The sequence below is a fragment of the Sinocyclocheilus grahami genome, unplaced genomic scaffold (genome assembly GCF_001515645.1).
Source record: "Sinocyclocheilus grahami isolate Dianchi unplaced genomic scaffold, SAMN03320097.WGS_v1.1 scaffold103.1, whole genome shotgun sequence".
In the NCBI taxonomy this organism is placed as follows: Eukaryota; Metazoa; Chordata; class Actinopteri; order Cypriniformes; family Cyprinidae; genus Sinocyclocheilus; species Sinocyclocheilus grahami.
This window is the reverse complement of record NW_015505282.1, coordinates 1001825-1017611: the sequence shown is the minus strand read 5'-3', so window position 1 is coordinate 1017611 and position 15787 is coordinate 1001825. Positions and strand designations below refer to the sequence as shown.

General features: G+C 40.1%; 1 protein-coding gene across 9 annotated transcripts in view; it reads right to left on the bottom strand.

Annotated features, from left to right (window-relative positions):
- LOC107588436 (NACHT, LRR and PYD domains-containing protein 12-like) overlaps positions 1-15787 on the bottom strand; it is a 107467-nt gene that overhangs the window by 32307 nt on the left and 59373 nt on the right. For 8 of the 9 annotated variants that reach the window (XM_016276521.1, XM_016276522.1, XM_016276526.1 and 5 more), the window contains 2 exons: positions 13009-13182; positions 5573-5746 (listed from right to left, as the gene is read on the bottom strand). In XM_016276521.1, coding sequence (XP_016132007.1) covers positions 5573-5746; positions 13009-13182 — 348 coding nt within the window. The remainder of the gene's footprint in view (positions 1-5572; positions 5747-13008; positions 13183-15787) is intronic. The other variant, XM_016276525.1, reaches the window with a different exon arrangement.

The window sequence follows — 15787 nt, the reverse complement described above, 5'->3', positions numbered from 1 at the left end:
AGCCTTGTTGTTTCATCACAGACCATTTTCTAATCAGTTCCCTGTTGGCCTGGAGGAAATGTCATCCCGCAGTATTGCTTACAGCGTAGGGTCCCGGACACGGCCGTGTGGTAACACTAGCCACCTGTCTGCACGCTAATGAATTCTCCCCAAACCGTTCACCTCTGCGGGCCTGGTCTGGGCTGCTCAGCTGCTGCATCCGGGACTAATCTTGTTAGTCAAACGCGTGCACGAACCGCAGCTCCAGTGGCCTGAGAAACGCTTGTGTCTGACGTCTGAGAGATCTGGGGCCATATGCTGTATGATTGGGTTTTCATTCGATCGAGCCATGATGAGCAGTTCCCGCTCCCACTACGCTGATAATATCTCAGGAGGCCCTTGAGATTAAGAACACCCAGCAAAGAGGGATATTGTGAATAATTCCTTATTTTAATCCTCACAGGCAGCCAGAGTCTGTTTGCTGTTCCTCAGACACGTCTAATCTCCTGATGACACTGATCCATGTGGAAGCAAACACCTGTTCTCTCGCACGATTAAAGAGCTTCTCGATATGAACCACGATAAACCGCCGTCGCCATTTTGAGGAAACCTTTGTGGGAATTGTCATATTACCTGCTGTCCAACGTTCACACCCCACACAAACACTTAAATAATTGTGATTTTTCATAGATTAGCAGCTCCTCACATCAGCCTATAAGTTAAACAACTCAGCAGCAGAATAAATGCATGATGTGTTTTTACATCATAAATTATATCTACTGTCCACTGTTTACTTGGGTCATTCTCAGAAAATGGTGCTATTTGGTGACAAAGACTTTTGTGACGTCACTTCCTCAGGTATGATTTAACAAAGATCACAAGACGCTTATTAAAGGAGAATTTCACAGCTTAAGAGGGATGAACAGAAACTCCAGGACATACACCCCTTATGAAAATTAACCATGTTTTTTTTTAAATACATTTGTAAGTTCTGAAGTAGACTACAAGTGTGCATTCAAAACAATTAGGTGCAATTCCTTTTCACAAGGGGTGCCAACACTTCAGGTTCCTGTATTGATATTTCAGGCCTATTTAGTGTAAGTGTGCCTGCACTCACGTAGGTTCTTCTACGTGTTGTGAAGCGAACTAAGAGCCTGAAACTTGAAATTGCTGACATTGTTGGTGAACCATGGTTAATTTGTAGTTACCATGGTTTAACTATTGTAACCATGGTATTTTGTTTGTATTTGTAGTAAAACAGTACATGCAGATAATATAATATTAATAAAATAAAAGGCCACTTAAGTGATTTAAAGAGAGACACTTTAATGACTGTTTCTAAACACACTTACTGTAAGTACACTTTTAAAAAGCACACTTTGTAATAATGTCAAATTAAGCGGTTGCTATGGGGAACGCCTTCAGTATGACCGGTGTCTGAAGCAAATGTCTAAACACGACAATAACATTGGCCGGCAACAGCCAATGTCGGAAGAGCAGGAGAATGACTGATGTGGACGAAATTGAAACTGAAATCAGTCCTCCTGCCCTGTGTACGCTGAGCTGCTGGAGGTTATGGAACATGCCACGGCGAGGCTTGACTTGCCGTGGAAGTGGGTCAGGAAGGAAACTGCTTGGGGCTGTCTGGACATGCGTTACCTCTCTGGCCATAGCCCTCCAGCTCAAGTGAGCCTTCAATTCCTTCCGATCTCCATGTGGAGATTGAGAAGGTTTGGAAAAATCTGTTTTCCTTGTGCATCCATAGATTCCAGCATAGTAGTTATGATAATATTGAAGGGATGCGTGAGTACAGATATGAGATTATGCCTCAGGTTGAAGAGACGTTAGCTTGCTATCTGGGAAAAACATCTTCTCTTAAGGCTCCCTCTTTGCCATCCAAACTCCTTCAAGATACATCTTGTTTGAATGGCAGAGCTTACGCAGCAGCATTGAATACCATGGTGATCCTCCAAACTTATCAGGCTGATCTGCTGAAAGACCTGGATAAGGGTCAGGGTCTTTACCCTGATGAGGTAGCAGAACTGAGTCACACCAAAGATCTCGCACTCCGCGCTACGAAACAGACCGCTACTGCCATTGGCAGGTCCATGGTGGTAACAGAGCGGCAACTCGGGGTGAACCTGGCTGATATCGGGATGAACGAGAAGGGCTGTCTCCTCACTGTGGACGGAGCATGTAAGTTCTCCTCTCGATCCTCTCAATCCGAGAACCAAGGACTCTGCTCCCGGAACTCTGTGCACAGTCATACCAGGTTGTTAGGCCATCTTTTTGCCTCTCTGTTCGGCTGCTCCTGTAATCAGGCTTGGCAGTTCTCCCCTCACTCTAGAGGGTCACCTATGAGCATGCCCCTTCCAGGATATTTCTGAAAATTTCTCAGAAAATTTCTGAGAGTTGAGTCATCCACTCCCTGGAGCTCTGTGAGGCAGCCATACCAGGTTGTTAGGCCAGCTTTTGCCTCTCTGTTAGACTGCTTTTATGTTTGAGTTTAGCAGTGCTCCCCTCACTCTAGAGGGTCACCTATGAGCATGCCACTCCCAAGGTGATAGTCTGAATTCCCCTCTCCTTTCTGAGAGTCAAGTCCTCCACTCCCAGGAGCTCAAAGAGTCCAGCACTTAGCTCCCTAGAGCTCCATGATGCATACATACCAGGTCTCTAGGCCTCTTCATGGACTCTATAATAGCACTAAATGCTTTCTAAAGTCCATGTTTAGGCTAAGTTCGCACATTGATCATCCTGTGCACTTTCTAAAAACATTTTGTTAAAGGTCATACGCAGCCAGCTTTGTACCCTTTCTCCAAGTTGGTCAAACCCCGGTTTTCACCTTGGGCCCCTCTCTAGATATGTTTCCTTAGTGATACCATAACAAATGGTTGCCATCTTTTGGGAAGTCTCTGTCTCGGGTACAGTGGAGGTGTGTAGTGCCGGTCCCTTGCACGCATCAGTGCAAACAGGTAGATCTTTGTAGCCTCACTGGGAGAATGAGGGGTTCATGTATGAAGTCCCCTTAAGTGACAGACCAGGGTCTGGTAATATTGTGAGCCTAGACGCCCAGCCATATCCCCTTAAAATAATCACATTGTTGTCTGATTCTTAGCCTTTGAGCTCTGCCCTGGAACCAGGCTTTGTTTGCCTAGCCCGTAACAGGCTAGTTATTTTGGGCACGCAGCTCAGGCCTTTGGCCGAAAGGGATATCGTCACTAACAGCTGCGATGCGTCCAAAGGGGCAAATCCCATGGCTCGGGAGAGTTGGTACTTAGTGCTGGCCTTGGTGTCATGTCCTCGGTTTGATCACCCTGTCCTTTGGTTGTCGTGTTTTGTATCTGTCTGCATGTTGTGAGCACATGGTGTTTTGTTTTGATCATTCACCATGTACTCCTCTGTGCCTTCGCTCCCTTCCTCTCGTTACCACCCTTACTGCTCATAATTAGTTGATTTCGCTCACCTGAATTCAATGTTTTGTTCATCTCTCGCTCTATTTATTCCCCTCTTGTGTGTCGTCTGGTGCCAGATCGTTGATTGCCAGTTTGCCAATGCTCAGCCGCCCCGTCTGGTCCTGTCTAGTCCTGTTAAGTCATGCCATTGTCGGCTCCCTGTCAGGTTTTTTGTTGCTTCTTCCAGTTGTTTTGTTTTTCTATTTCTCCTTCCTCGTTTCCTAGACCGGGCATCTGCATCCCCACAGAAGTTCTCTCGCTCCACTCGGACGCCGGCTCCCTCGCTTCTTCCTTCCCTCTCCACTCTCTAATTCCCTATGCGGCCGCGCCATTGAGTGCCCTCTGCCGGGTGTTTTTTGCAAGGACGTTTTTGTTTGCTCATTGTTTCTGTGGGACTATTATTTTCCTAAATACCCCGGCTGGATTTTTGTTCTTTTGAGGAATTTCCCTTTTTATTTGGACTTATTAAAAATAAACTGTTTTCCTGCTGAAGCTTGCATCTGTGTCCATGTTGTGTTCCTGAGAACGCCTCCAAAGCTACTTATAATTGAGAAATACAACAAGCTATTCATCATAAGAGACAAATAAACAGAGGAAGTGCTCATAATACAAAGTTTCACACATTATTCAGATTAGAACAAGCTAGAGAGGGAAAGTGATGGATATTCTATTTAATGATTTGTCAGTCATATATTGTGTGCATCTCTAATGAATACTCACACAAATCTCGTGATTCCTAATTGTGATACTGAACTAGTTTATAATTTTCATTCTTCAAACTTTTTGAAATACCATATAGGCCAGCAGTCAGCAATCTATGGTACACAAAGGGATAATCACTGGCACGCAAGCAATAAGGATATACTGCATATCGATGTACATGTTGAGGTAATCATTCCTCATAGTTGCACAGCCTGTTAGGATCTATAAATACTATTAAAGTGTTAGAATTAAACCTGCGCTAGTCTACAGATGCACGTGACTCCAGGTGTTGTGACAAATAATGCTACCTATCAGATTATGCTACCAACTGTATTTTTAATATCGTAAGGTTAGGTTTAGGTTTGGGGTAGGTGTAGGTCGAATTACGGTCCCTGCTGTTTTAATGGGAGGTGGCAAAATTTGACAGGGTAAAAAAAATCATCAAAATTGTTGTGCCCAGTTTTGACGCCCTGTCTAATTATTACCCCCCTTGTTGAAGTCACTATCTGATTGCCTAATTCTTACCCACCCCTAATCCTAACCCCTCCCCACACCTACTCCTAAACCTGTCAATAGGGGGTAATAATCTAGCACCTGCAAACCATTCGCACAATCGCTGCGCATACAAGGGCTTCAGATCAATTTTCAGCTGTCTAACTGCGCTTATCAATGTCAAAATGACTGAGATGACCAATCAAATCAAAGTTGGCTGTGTATACCGTTCACAGAAGCAGAGCGCAATTTCCAGTTTGAAGCATCAGTTTAACGTTGAAAGAGAACGAGGTAAGATGGACGTTGCAAATCATTTAATATTAGTCAACTGTTCTTAACATTAAATGTTTTTGTTTGGCAGTATTTTCACACAGTTTTGTGTGTGTGTGTGTGTGTGTGTTAATTAACCTTCTGGGTTCTGAGGGTGTTTTGGGGCCCTGGAGAAGTTTTGACATGCCCTGACATTTGTGTTTTTTCAGTGTCTTAAAAACATAATTGGCTAAAGTCTGATAACACTGTATTCAGCACAAACTGGGCTACAATAATATGTGAGCAGCATGAATGTACATGTTTTTGAGAAAACAACGTTTATGCGTGGTTAGTGAAAAACAAAAAATTTTAAGTCACTGAAATAAGGCCATAAAACACATACAGAACATTTGTTCACAAGACTTTTAAGAACTGAATGTGGCAAACTAGAGTTTTTGCTACAAAATGATGTGAAAATTGTTATTTGAATTATTTGTATTTTATTTACAACACAGTATAATAAAAATATACACAGTGAAGGTCAATTAGACCCTTTGCAGTTTCAAACAATAACTTATTCTTATCTGCACGATAAAAAATGACAGAGTATTTTTAGTTCTTTTAGCGGTCATAAAGAAAATACAAGATAGACAGCACCGGTGTGGGCTTCGACCCCAGAGGGTTAATATAACACTCACTGTAGTTTCTTCAGTTTACAGTGTGGATCCTCCAGTAGAGCAGAGAGCAGCTTCACTCCTGAATCTCCTGGATTATTACAGTTCAGATTCAGTTCTGTCAGGTGTGAGGGGTTTGATCTCAGAGCTAAAATCAAAGCAGCACAGCCTTTCTCTCCAATACTGCAGCTCCACAGCCTGCAGAGAGAAAGAGAAAAACAAGTAAAGTCAATAATTAATAGTCATGTTTTAAAGATTTGTTACTGAAACAATGTAACACTACTCATCTCCATCTCTTCAATAAAAATGTGTCAGATTTGAGTGTTTGTAAATCTTTATAAAGTGATGAATATTCTACACTGTAAAATTTTTTTAGTAAGTATTATGACATTAATGACACATTACAGTAAATCACATTTTTTTATGCAGAAAAATTACAGTATTTTTATACAGTATTCAGAACCATTCATCAATCATGGTGAGTAATGGCTTCTTCTCCTGCTATTATTGTTTGCACTGCTTGCCACATGTATAGTTTAGCTCTCTCTGTCAGTGACGAGGGATTCGCATGTCATAAATGCAGGGAAATAATTAGACTGACAGAGAAGATTTCAGATTTAGAGACACGCATCCAAACTTTAATTGAGGACAGTAAGAATGTGAGGGCTGTATATACGGCGTTGGATGCGACTAGCTCAGGGAGTCCTATACAATGTTCGGTTCCGATTACAGAGCCTCCGCAGCAGGGAAACTGGGTGAATGTGAGGTGGCATAGTCGCGGGTCAAAACACCGCTCTTCCATTCCGATCAAAACATTAAACAGGTTTTCCCCACTCAGTGACGCACCCGCTGAGAAACCTGCTCTAGTTATTGGCGATTCTATGGTACGGAACGTGAACATAGAGACACCAGCCACCATAGTCCAATGTTTACCGGAAGCCAGAGCGCCTGACATCTTGGCAAATTTAAAAGTGCTGGCTAATGCTAAATGTAAATTCAGTAAGATTGTTATTCACGCCGCCGCTAATGATGTTCGACTTCTCCAGTCAGAGATCACTAAAAATAACATTAAAGAGGTGTGTGATCTTGCAAGTACTATGTCAGACACTGTAATATGCTCTGGTCCCCTCCCTGCTTACCGTGGTGATGAGATACATAGTAGACTGTCATCACTCAATGGTTGGATGTCTAAATGGTGCCCGCAGAATAACATATAGAGACTGTGTCTGCTCCCTGAACTAGAAAATACAAAAAACGTCCAAACCAATTTAAGAGTACCAATTTAATTGATGTTCTACAAATAAAAAAACAGATGTAATACAGATGGTAGTACTATGAGAAAGTATGGTAGAACCATCACTTCTACCACAAAAGACTGCTTTGTAAGTAATCTTCCTGATTTATCTCAATTCCTTAGCATATCCAATTGCTCAGAACAACTTGATGATGTAACAGAATCTATGGACTCTCTCTTTTCTAGCATTTTAAATACGGTTGCTCCTTTATGCTTAAGGAACATTAAGGAAAACAGTCTTGACACAGTGGTATAATGAGCACACTCGCACCCTAAAGAGAGCAGCCCGGAAAACGGAGCGCAGCTGGAGGAAAACAAAACTAGAGGTATTTCGTATTGCTTGGCGGGAAAGTACCCTATCCTACAGAAAAGCATTAAAAACTGCTAGATCTGATTACTTTTTGTCTCTTTTAGAAGAAAACAAACATAACCCCAGGTATTTATTCAACACAGTGGCTAAATTAACAAAAAATAAAGCATCAACAGGTGTTGACATTTCCCAACAGCACAGCAGTAAATACTTTATTAACTACTTTACTTCCAAGATCGATACTATTAATTAATTAATTAATTCTACTATTAGAGATAAAATTGTAACCATGCAGCCATCAGCTACAGTATCGCATCAGATAGTGTGCTATAGATCCCCTGAGGAACAATTCCACTCATTCTCTACTATAAGAGAGTAAGAATTGTATAAACTTGTTAAATGATCTAAACCAACAACATGTATGTTAGACCCTATTCTCTAATTCAATTCTCTTCACAACACTCCCACTGACCGTCTCCAACCTTCACATAAAAACACAAGAAGAGAGACAAATTCTAATTAATATATGATGGTCAAAAGTAGTTTTTTTTCTTAATTTTGACGGTTTTGTTGCATTTGTTACATCAGACTGTTACATCCGAGGACGTATCCAAGGTGTTTTATAATTGTGTACATGTGTTGGATGTGGTTTTGTTTGCTTTCCTTCTATCTCTCTCCCTCCCTCTCTCTCCCTCGTCACGAGACAGGTGTTCCAACCAGCTGTGTTCAATCTGGTGATGCCCGCTGTGATTGGTTGATGCCGGGAAGGGGCAGAAGTATAAGAAGTGGTGGATCTGTGACGAAAGGGAGAGAGAGACTTCTTTCCGCCAGGGCTACTCTTCCTCCTGATTGCCCAGATTCATTTGTTGCTTTTGGTTGATTTAGTTCTGAGTAAGTGAACTCAGGACTTTGTTGTGCTCTTGAGCAGGAAGATAACTGAAGTTGTTTAAAACCATTTTGATTATTTTTGTTTAACGTTAACTATGTTTGTTAGTGTTCTTATGTTCTTTTGGATTTAAGGGAATGTAGGGGGAGGGTGCCATTTTCGTTTGTAATTCTTGTTTTCTCCTGGTTGTGGGTAGACAGGAAGAGAGGGAAGTTTTTGTGTATTTTATTTTCGGATTATCTTTCTCTAGGTAATTTATAAATATCCTTGGGTTAGTTAGTTTGGTTTTGTTTGTTGTTTTGGCCTAGCTCTCCCCTGAAGTCTTTGTTCCCCATATGTTTGTTAATACTTCCTTTGAGATTTATTGTTTGGTTACCTTTTTCTTATATTTTCAAATTAAAAGAGATTAATTTGAATTGGTGTTTGTGTTGACTCTGGGTCAGGAGGTTGGATTGCCCTGGTTCTTTCTCCAAGGTTCTTTTTTTTTCTTTAGATGTTTATCTTTTTTTGTTACTGGCTCCCCAGCCCTAGATGGGAAGTTATGTTACACATGGTTCAAATCGTACTTATCTGACCGCCATCAATTCGTAGCAGTGAATGAATATCGATCACAAGTGCAGTATGGAGTACCTCGAGGCTCAGTACTAGGGCTGTAACTTTTCACGCTTTACATGTTACCCTTGGGAGAAATCATCAGGAAACACAGCTTTCACTGTTATGCTGATGATACTCAGCTCTATATTTCTTAGCGGCCCGGCGAAACATACCAATTTGAAAAACTAATTGAATGCATAGTCGATATAAATAACTGGATGATGAGTAATTTCTTTCTGCTTAATTCTGAAAAAAAACAGAGGCGTTAATTATAGGACCTAAAAACTCTGCATGTAATAACCTAGAACACTGTCTAAGACTCGATGGCTGCTCTGTGTGCAACCTAGGTGTGCTATTTGATAGCAATCTTTCCTTTGATAGCCACGTTTCTAGCATTTGTAAAACTGCATTTTTCCATCTCAAAAATTTGTCCCCTGAGGGTTGGTTTACTGGAGGGTTTGTCATCACTGTTACCCTCAGACTGCCCGTGCTACTGCCTGAAGTAGCCCCCGCCTGACTGCCCTAATGTCGAGAACTAGATAGAGGCAAAGGCAACGGAGCTCCGCCCCTTTGAGGAAACGGAGCTTGGCCCACGACTCCGAGATGATCATCTGAAGCGCACAGGGGAGATGGCCGCCTGCAACACAAACAGGGGGGTAGTGCTGCCTGATGTGTGCAACCCACTCGACACGGGAAACCACCACCGCTGAAGCACCGTACCGCCAACACGAAGAGCTCTAAAAGAGCACAGTCTTCTTCTCTCAGTAGAGCAGTCAGGAGCAGAACGATTTGATCGCTCGGCTCCGAAAAACTGAATATGCGCTGCAGCGACTTCCTACTTATACTCACGCTGTGATCAGATTTTATTGCCAAATATTGGCAATAGGTGGTCATACTCCAAACAATACAAACAGTTTGGAGTGTACATTCCTTCATCTTGATTTCCATCATCTCAGACATTTCACACAGTACCCGTGTTGATTTTTACAGGAAATTTTGATTTAGTTTTAGTCTTTTGACTAAAATTCCACATAGTTTTAGTCATATGTTAGTCATTTGAATTGTTTTCGTTTTAGTCTAGTTTTAGTCAACTAAATATAAGATTTTAGTCGACTAAATATACAGTAGATTTATTTGAATATGTTACATCCGAGGACATAGCCGGGAAGCCGGGAAGGACCAGAAATATAAGAAGTGGTGGATCTGTGAAGAAGGCAGAGAGAGACTTCTTTCCACCAGGGCTACTCTTCCTCCTGGTTGCCCAGATTCATTTGTTTGGGTTTGGTTGATTTAGTTCTGAGTAAGTGAACTCAGGACTTTGTTGTGTTTTTGAGCAGAAAGAGAACTAAAAACCATTAAACCATTTTGATTATTTTTGTTTAACGTTAACTATGTTTGTTAGTGTTCTTATGTTCTTTTGGATTTAAAGGGGGAGGGGGGGAGGGTGCCGTTTTTGTTTGTAATTCTTGTTTTCTCCTGGTTATGGGCAGACAGGAAGAGAGGGAAGTTTTTGTGTATTTTATTTTCGGATTATCTTTCTCTAGGTAACTTATAAATATCCTTGGGTTAGTTAGTTTGGTTTTGTTTGTTGTTTTGGCCTAGCTCTCCCCTGAAGTTTTGTTCCCTATATGTTTGTTAATACTTCCTTTGAGATTTGTTGTTTCTGTTTGCCTTTTTCTTACCTTTTTCAAATTAAAAGAGATTAATTTGAATTGGTGTTTGTGTTGACTCTGGGTCAGGAGGTTGGATTGCCCTGGTTCTTTCTCCAAGGTTCTTTATTTTTCTTTATCTTTTTTTTTGTTACTGGCTCCTCAGCCCTAGATGGGAAGTTATGTGACAACTGGGGGCTCGTCTGTTTTTTTTTCCTTTTGTTATATCGATCACAAGTGCAGTATGGAGTACCTCGAGGCTCAGTACTAGGGCTGTAACTTTTCACGCTTTACATGTTACCCTTGGGAGAAATCATCAGGAAACACAGCTTTCACTGTTATGCTGATGATACTCAGCTCTATATTTCTTAGCGGCCCGGCGAAACATACCAATTTGAAAAACTAATTGAATGCATAGTCGATATAAATAACTGGATGATGAGTAATTTCTTTCTGCTTAATTCTGAAAAAAAACAGAGGCGTTAATTATAGGACCTAAAAACTCTGCATGTAATAACCTAGAACACTGTCTAAGACTCGATGGCTGCTCTGTGTGCAACCTAGGTGTGCTATTTGATAGCAATCTTTCCTTTGATAGCCACGTTTCTAGCATTTGTAAAACTGCATTTTTCCATCTCAAAAATATATCTAAATTATGACCTATGCTCTCAATGTCAAATGCAGAAATGTTAATCCTTGCGTTCATGACCTCAAGGTTAGATTATTGTAATGCTTTATTGGGTGGTTGTTCTGCACCCTTAATATACAAACTCCAGCTGGTCCAAAATGCAGCAGCTAGAGTTCTTACTAGAACTGAAGAGTAGAGTCTTGTGCTTCAGAAGACCAAGAAACATTGATGTTATGCTAAATGTTGCTTTATTTAAAGGCAGTAACTGTGTATTGCTGATGCAATGATAGTTAAATTAGCTCAAGCATGTGTGCTGTTGCTAGTTAATGGTTAAATGCATGAGATTTACATTTTACAGAAAATGTTTCACATTCAAATGAAACAAATGTTAGATTTAAACCCGTTAATTCTCAATAAGAACTTCTGTAGACCTCTAACAGAAAAAAAGTCTATCTAGTTAGTAATAAGTGAAGCTGGTAAAGCTGTTTGTGGAGTTGTTTAATCCTCCTCTGCTGAGATCTTCAGAGATTTAATGTCTTTTATCTTCAGTTGATTTCATCTAAGTCATTTGTAGTTTTTGAGTTTCTGTTCTCTTCTTTCCTTCAGTGGTTTTGCTTTTGTTAAAAAGCTTTGACAAGCTCTTATAAATAATATATAAAGATTTTGTGGCTCAGATAAGGTCCAGTGTAGTTTATTTCTTTGCTCATATTCATTCCACATGTGCCAGATGTGGGCCGGACCTGGGCCGACATTATGTTGCTATCTGGTTTTGTGCAGCCATTAACATCTCCATCGGCAACATATTCTATCAACACAAACCATTCATAAAAAGATCTGGCCATTGACTATATTTGCATGTCAAAGATGTGGCAATGACACTGCGTGATGTTAAAGCATGACGAGGGGCCACCGTCTCCAGCATCTCCCCACACCACCGAAATGACAATGGCTAGGTTTGTCACCAATGCCTTCCAGATAGAACATCAGAACCAGTTTTAGGCGCTTGAAGAACTAACCAGCCTTGAAGATCAGTGGACACTGTTTCAGGTAATGGAAGTAGAAAGTACCAAGATGGGGTATTGTAGATGATGAGGCTTGTATAAAGAGTGGTAGATTAGTAAACAGTCCTAGAATCTGATCAACAAATGCTGACGTGTAAAGCAACGCTGTGAGCAAGCACCAACCTGAGAGGCCCAGGAGTATGCTGTTAACCAGTATCACACCCTAGATCACCAAGTCAAATGGAGCTTTTGGCAAGACAAGCGTGCATGAGTTGAGAAACAAGGCAAAGAAGCGCAATGAGCAGAGGATCATAATAACGCAAAGACACTCTACCACATTGTGAGTTGTCTGGAGCATCCAGCAGGGGAAACTGCTGCTGACCAAAGAAGCACAAGAGCAAAGGTACATTGTAACATTGTGGTAGTGCTAAATGCGTGTGCATTTCTCAACGTGCAGTGCATGCGTGTTCTACGTCAGCAGCACCACACACATGGGTCGTGATACTTTTGATAATGGTGGCAGATGGTGATGTGGGGGAGAAGAATTGTTGAATAAAGTTGTTATTTTTGTTTTCTGTGTGCACAAAAAGTATTATTGTAGCTTCATAAAATTACGGTTGAACCACTGATGTTAGATTAACTATTTTAACAATGTCCTTACTGTGTTTCTGGGCCTGGGAACATTTCAGTTACATTGCTGTTTATGTAGAGTCAGAAAGTGCTTGGATTTCAACAAAAATACCTTAATTTGTGTTCCAAAGATGAAAAAAGGTATTATGGGTTTGGAACAACATGAGGGTGAATAATTAATGACAGAATGTTCATGTTTGGGTGAACTATCCCTTTAACAATACAGATAAATACTGTATAAAAGTACAGTATTTTTTCTGTATAAAAACGTGAAGTGCTGTAATTTGTCATAATACTTAAAATAGCAGCCAAGTAGTTAATTTAGTGGTAATTTTACAGAATTTTGCAGACAATTTAAAGAAAACAACCAGAAAAAAAATCTATATTTTTTTGTAAAATTGTGAAACATTTGTGTAATTTTACTTCTTACTCAAAACCTTGTAATTACTAAGATGTGATGATACTCACAGTAGTTTCTGCAGCTTACAGTGTGGATCCTCCAGTAGAGCAGAGAGCATCTTCACTCCTGAATCTCCTGGATTATTACAGTTCAGATTCAGTTCTGTCAGGTGTGAGGGGTTTGATCTCAGAGCTGAAATCAGAGCAGCACAGCCTTCCTCTCCAATGCTGCAGTCCCACAACCTGCAGAGAGTGAAGAACATGAATGATCTCTGAGATTTTGTTTAAGCTCTGGGGTTAGACAATGTTTGTGTGACATGGAGCGGATAAAGTTATAAAAACGGTAACGCTCGAGCAAATATTCATTCGGATATGAAAACACATCGATATGTGGCCTTATCACCCTCTCGCAGTGCAAAAAACCTTGTATAATCTGTGCTTCTACATCCACAGGATCGTCATCAAAAGGGCACGCCATGCTGAGTGACCTCTCTGAAACAAACTTATTTGCACACCCCTGCCTTAGTCTGCTGTCAGTTTTTTTGTTTAAAGAGACACTCCACCCCAAAATGAAAATTTTGTCATTAATCACTTACCCCCATGTCGTTCCAAACCCCTAAAAGCTTTGTTCGTCTTCGGAACACAATTTAAGATATTCTGTATGAAAATCGGGAGGCTTGTGACTGTCCCATTGACTGCCAAGTAAATTACACTGTCAAGGTCCAGAAAAGTATGAAAGACATTGTCAGAATAGGTTAAATCGTAACATTATGAAGTGACGAGAATACTTTTTGTACGCAAAGAAAACAAAAATAACAACTTTATTCAACAATTAGTCTCCTCTGTGTCTCTCTGCATCACCATTTTGGAAAATATCCACTGAACGCAAGCAGCGTACGCTCTTCTGTGTCAGCCGCGCTGCACGGATGCTCTGTTTTTGTTCAAATCAAAGCGTAACTACACATAGAAAACGCATACTTGTGTTGCGGCTGACACAGAATAGCGTACACTGCTTGCGTTCAGTGTCTGTCAGACTATCTGTGGTAAAATAAAGATACCATGAGAACAGTGATACTACCACGGTTGAGGAGAGCTGTTAGGCATCATCTTAACAGGCATGAACTCACTGTAACACACAGGCTCACAAGCATCATTACATAGCTAAAAACAAACACTGAATCAATCAATGGTTGGTTATTGTTAAATATATTGACACAGAATAGCGTACACTGCTTGCGTTCAGTGGATATTCTCCAAAATGGCGCTTCAGTGGTGCGGAGAAACAGAGAAGGCTAAAATAGTTTGTGTTCTTATTTCTCTTTCTTTCAGTGCTTGTTCACAGCAGGTGTTTGAATGATTGAAAGAATGTTTCAGGAACATTATACTAACCTTTAAATAACATTCTACTAACGGTAACACTTCACGGTAAGGGTACATGAATTACCATGAATTCATGCATAAATTAATGTGTGAATTATGCATTACTTCATGCATTAATATCTCATGAATTATCAGGAACTAACATGAGTTCAAAGTCTTTCATTCATGACTTCATGGATGAACAACACCTTAATTAAGACATTAAGTAAGATGAGTACATCATCATGTTTTATAATTTATTACGCATGATCATGATGTTTTCTTTGTTCACAAAAAAACAAGGTCTTTACTATTCATTGTGGATAAAGCTATGCTTATGGTACATGATTCAAAAAAGCATTATTTCCTGCATGTAAAACTACTTGAATTATTAAAGGAATATACAAAAATCCACATTACCTCATGCATGCATACAGGCTAGAACAGTATATCCATTAATGTGAGAACTAATGTTTTAAATTAAATATGATATGAGTTATTAAGCATGTTCATATCTTCTTCATAGTAGCCTGCCGGTAAATGGACAGAGCCCAACATTGGCCAATCACAGCACATATCACGTGAATTCTGTTAACATCCAAATACAGTAGTCATCATTACCTAAGCATTAGCTTCTCATGATTTCATCATGTTTGTGGCCCCTCAACTAAAGTGGTGACTTGGTCCTTTGGAATACTGACCAAGTGTATTAATTTGGTGTTATTAATGATGGCATAATTGTGAAATGACATGAAAATAAACATGAAAGTTCAAGCTTTTGCACACAATGTACTGTGGACACAAAGGGACTTTGATCAAAACTTTCTGCTTTATTCTTAAACAGTATAACCCAGTTAAATCAACAGCAATGCCTGGGAAGAGCTGAGAAGATATTCAGTACATATACCATGAACTTGAAGTGCCTGTATATCTGAAAACTCTTTACAAAACCATAAAGGTGGTTTACAAAACCATAAAGAATTTTAAAAAAAATAGATGAAACAAACAGCTTGGTCTTTTTAAGGTAAGGAGACATATTTTAATGTAACAAGCAACCAATGTGGACTCATTAAATATTTAATGTTGAACAAAAATAAACTGATCAAATAAATGGCACAAACACGGCAGTACATATACAGACTTGTCCTTTGTAGGGTATAGAGTGCAGAAAACTGAATTATATGTTAGTTGCAGGGGTTTAAAGCTTGAGCTATCTTAAAGATAAAAGAAAAAAATGTATGGTTTAAATTTTACCTCCTGACTACCAGCTATGGAGTGTTGTCCTCTGTAGAGGACATTATGTTTTAGCAATTTCTCTGAGACTTTACATGTCACAGTTTTAAGTCTGAATGTCCTGTACAGAGCACATTCAGGGCTTTTCAGAGATACCAAATGATTGGATGTTTCACCATGACCACTCCCTCTCCTTGGTCTTAAAAAATGGCTGACATCAATTTAGTGATCAAGTGTAACACCCTTATGGAAATAT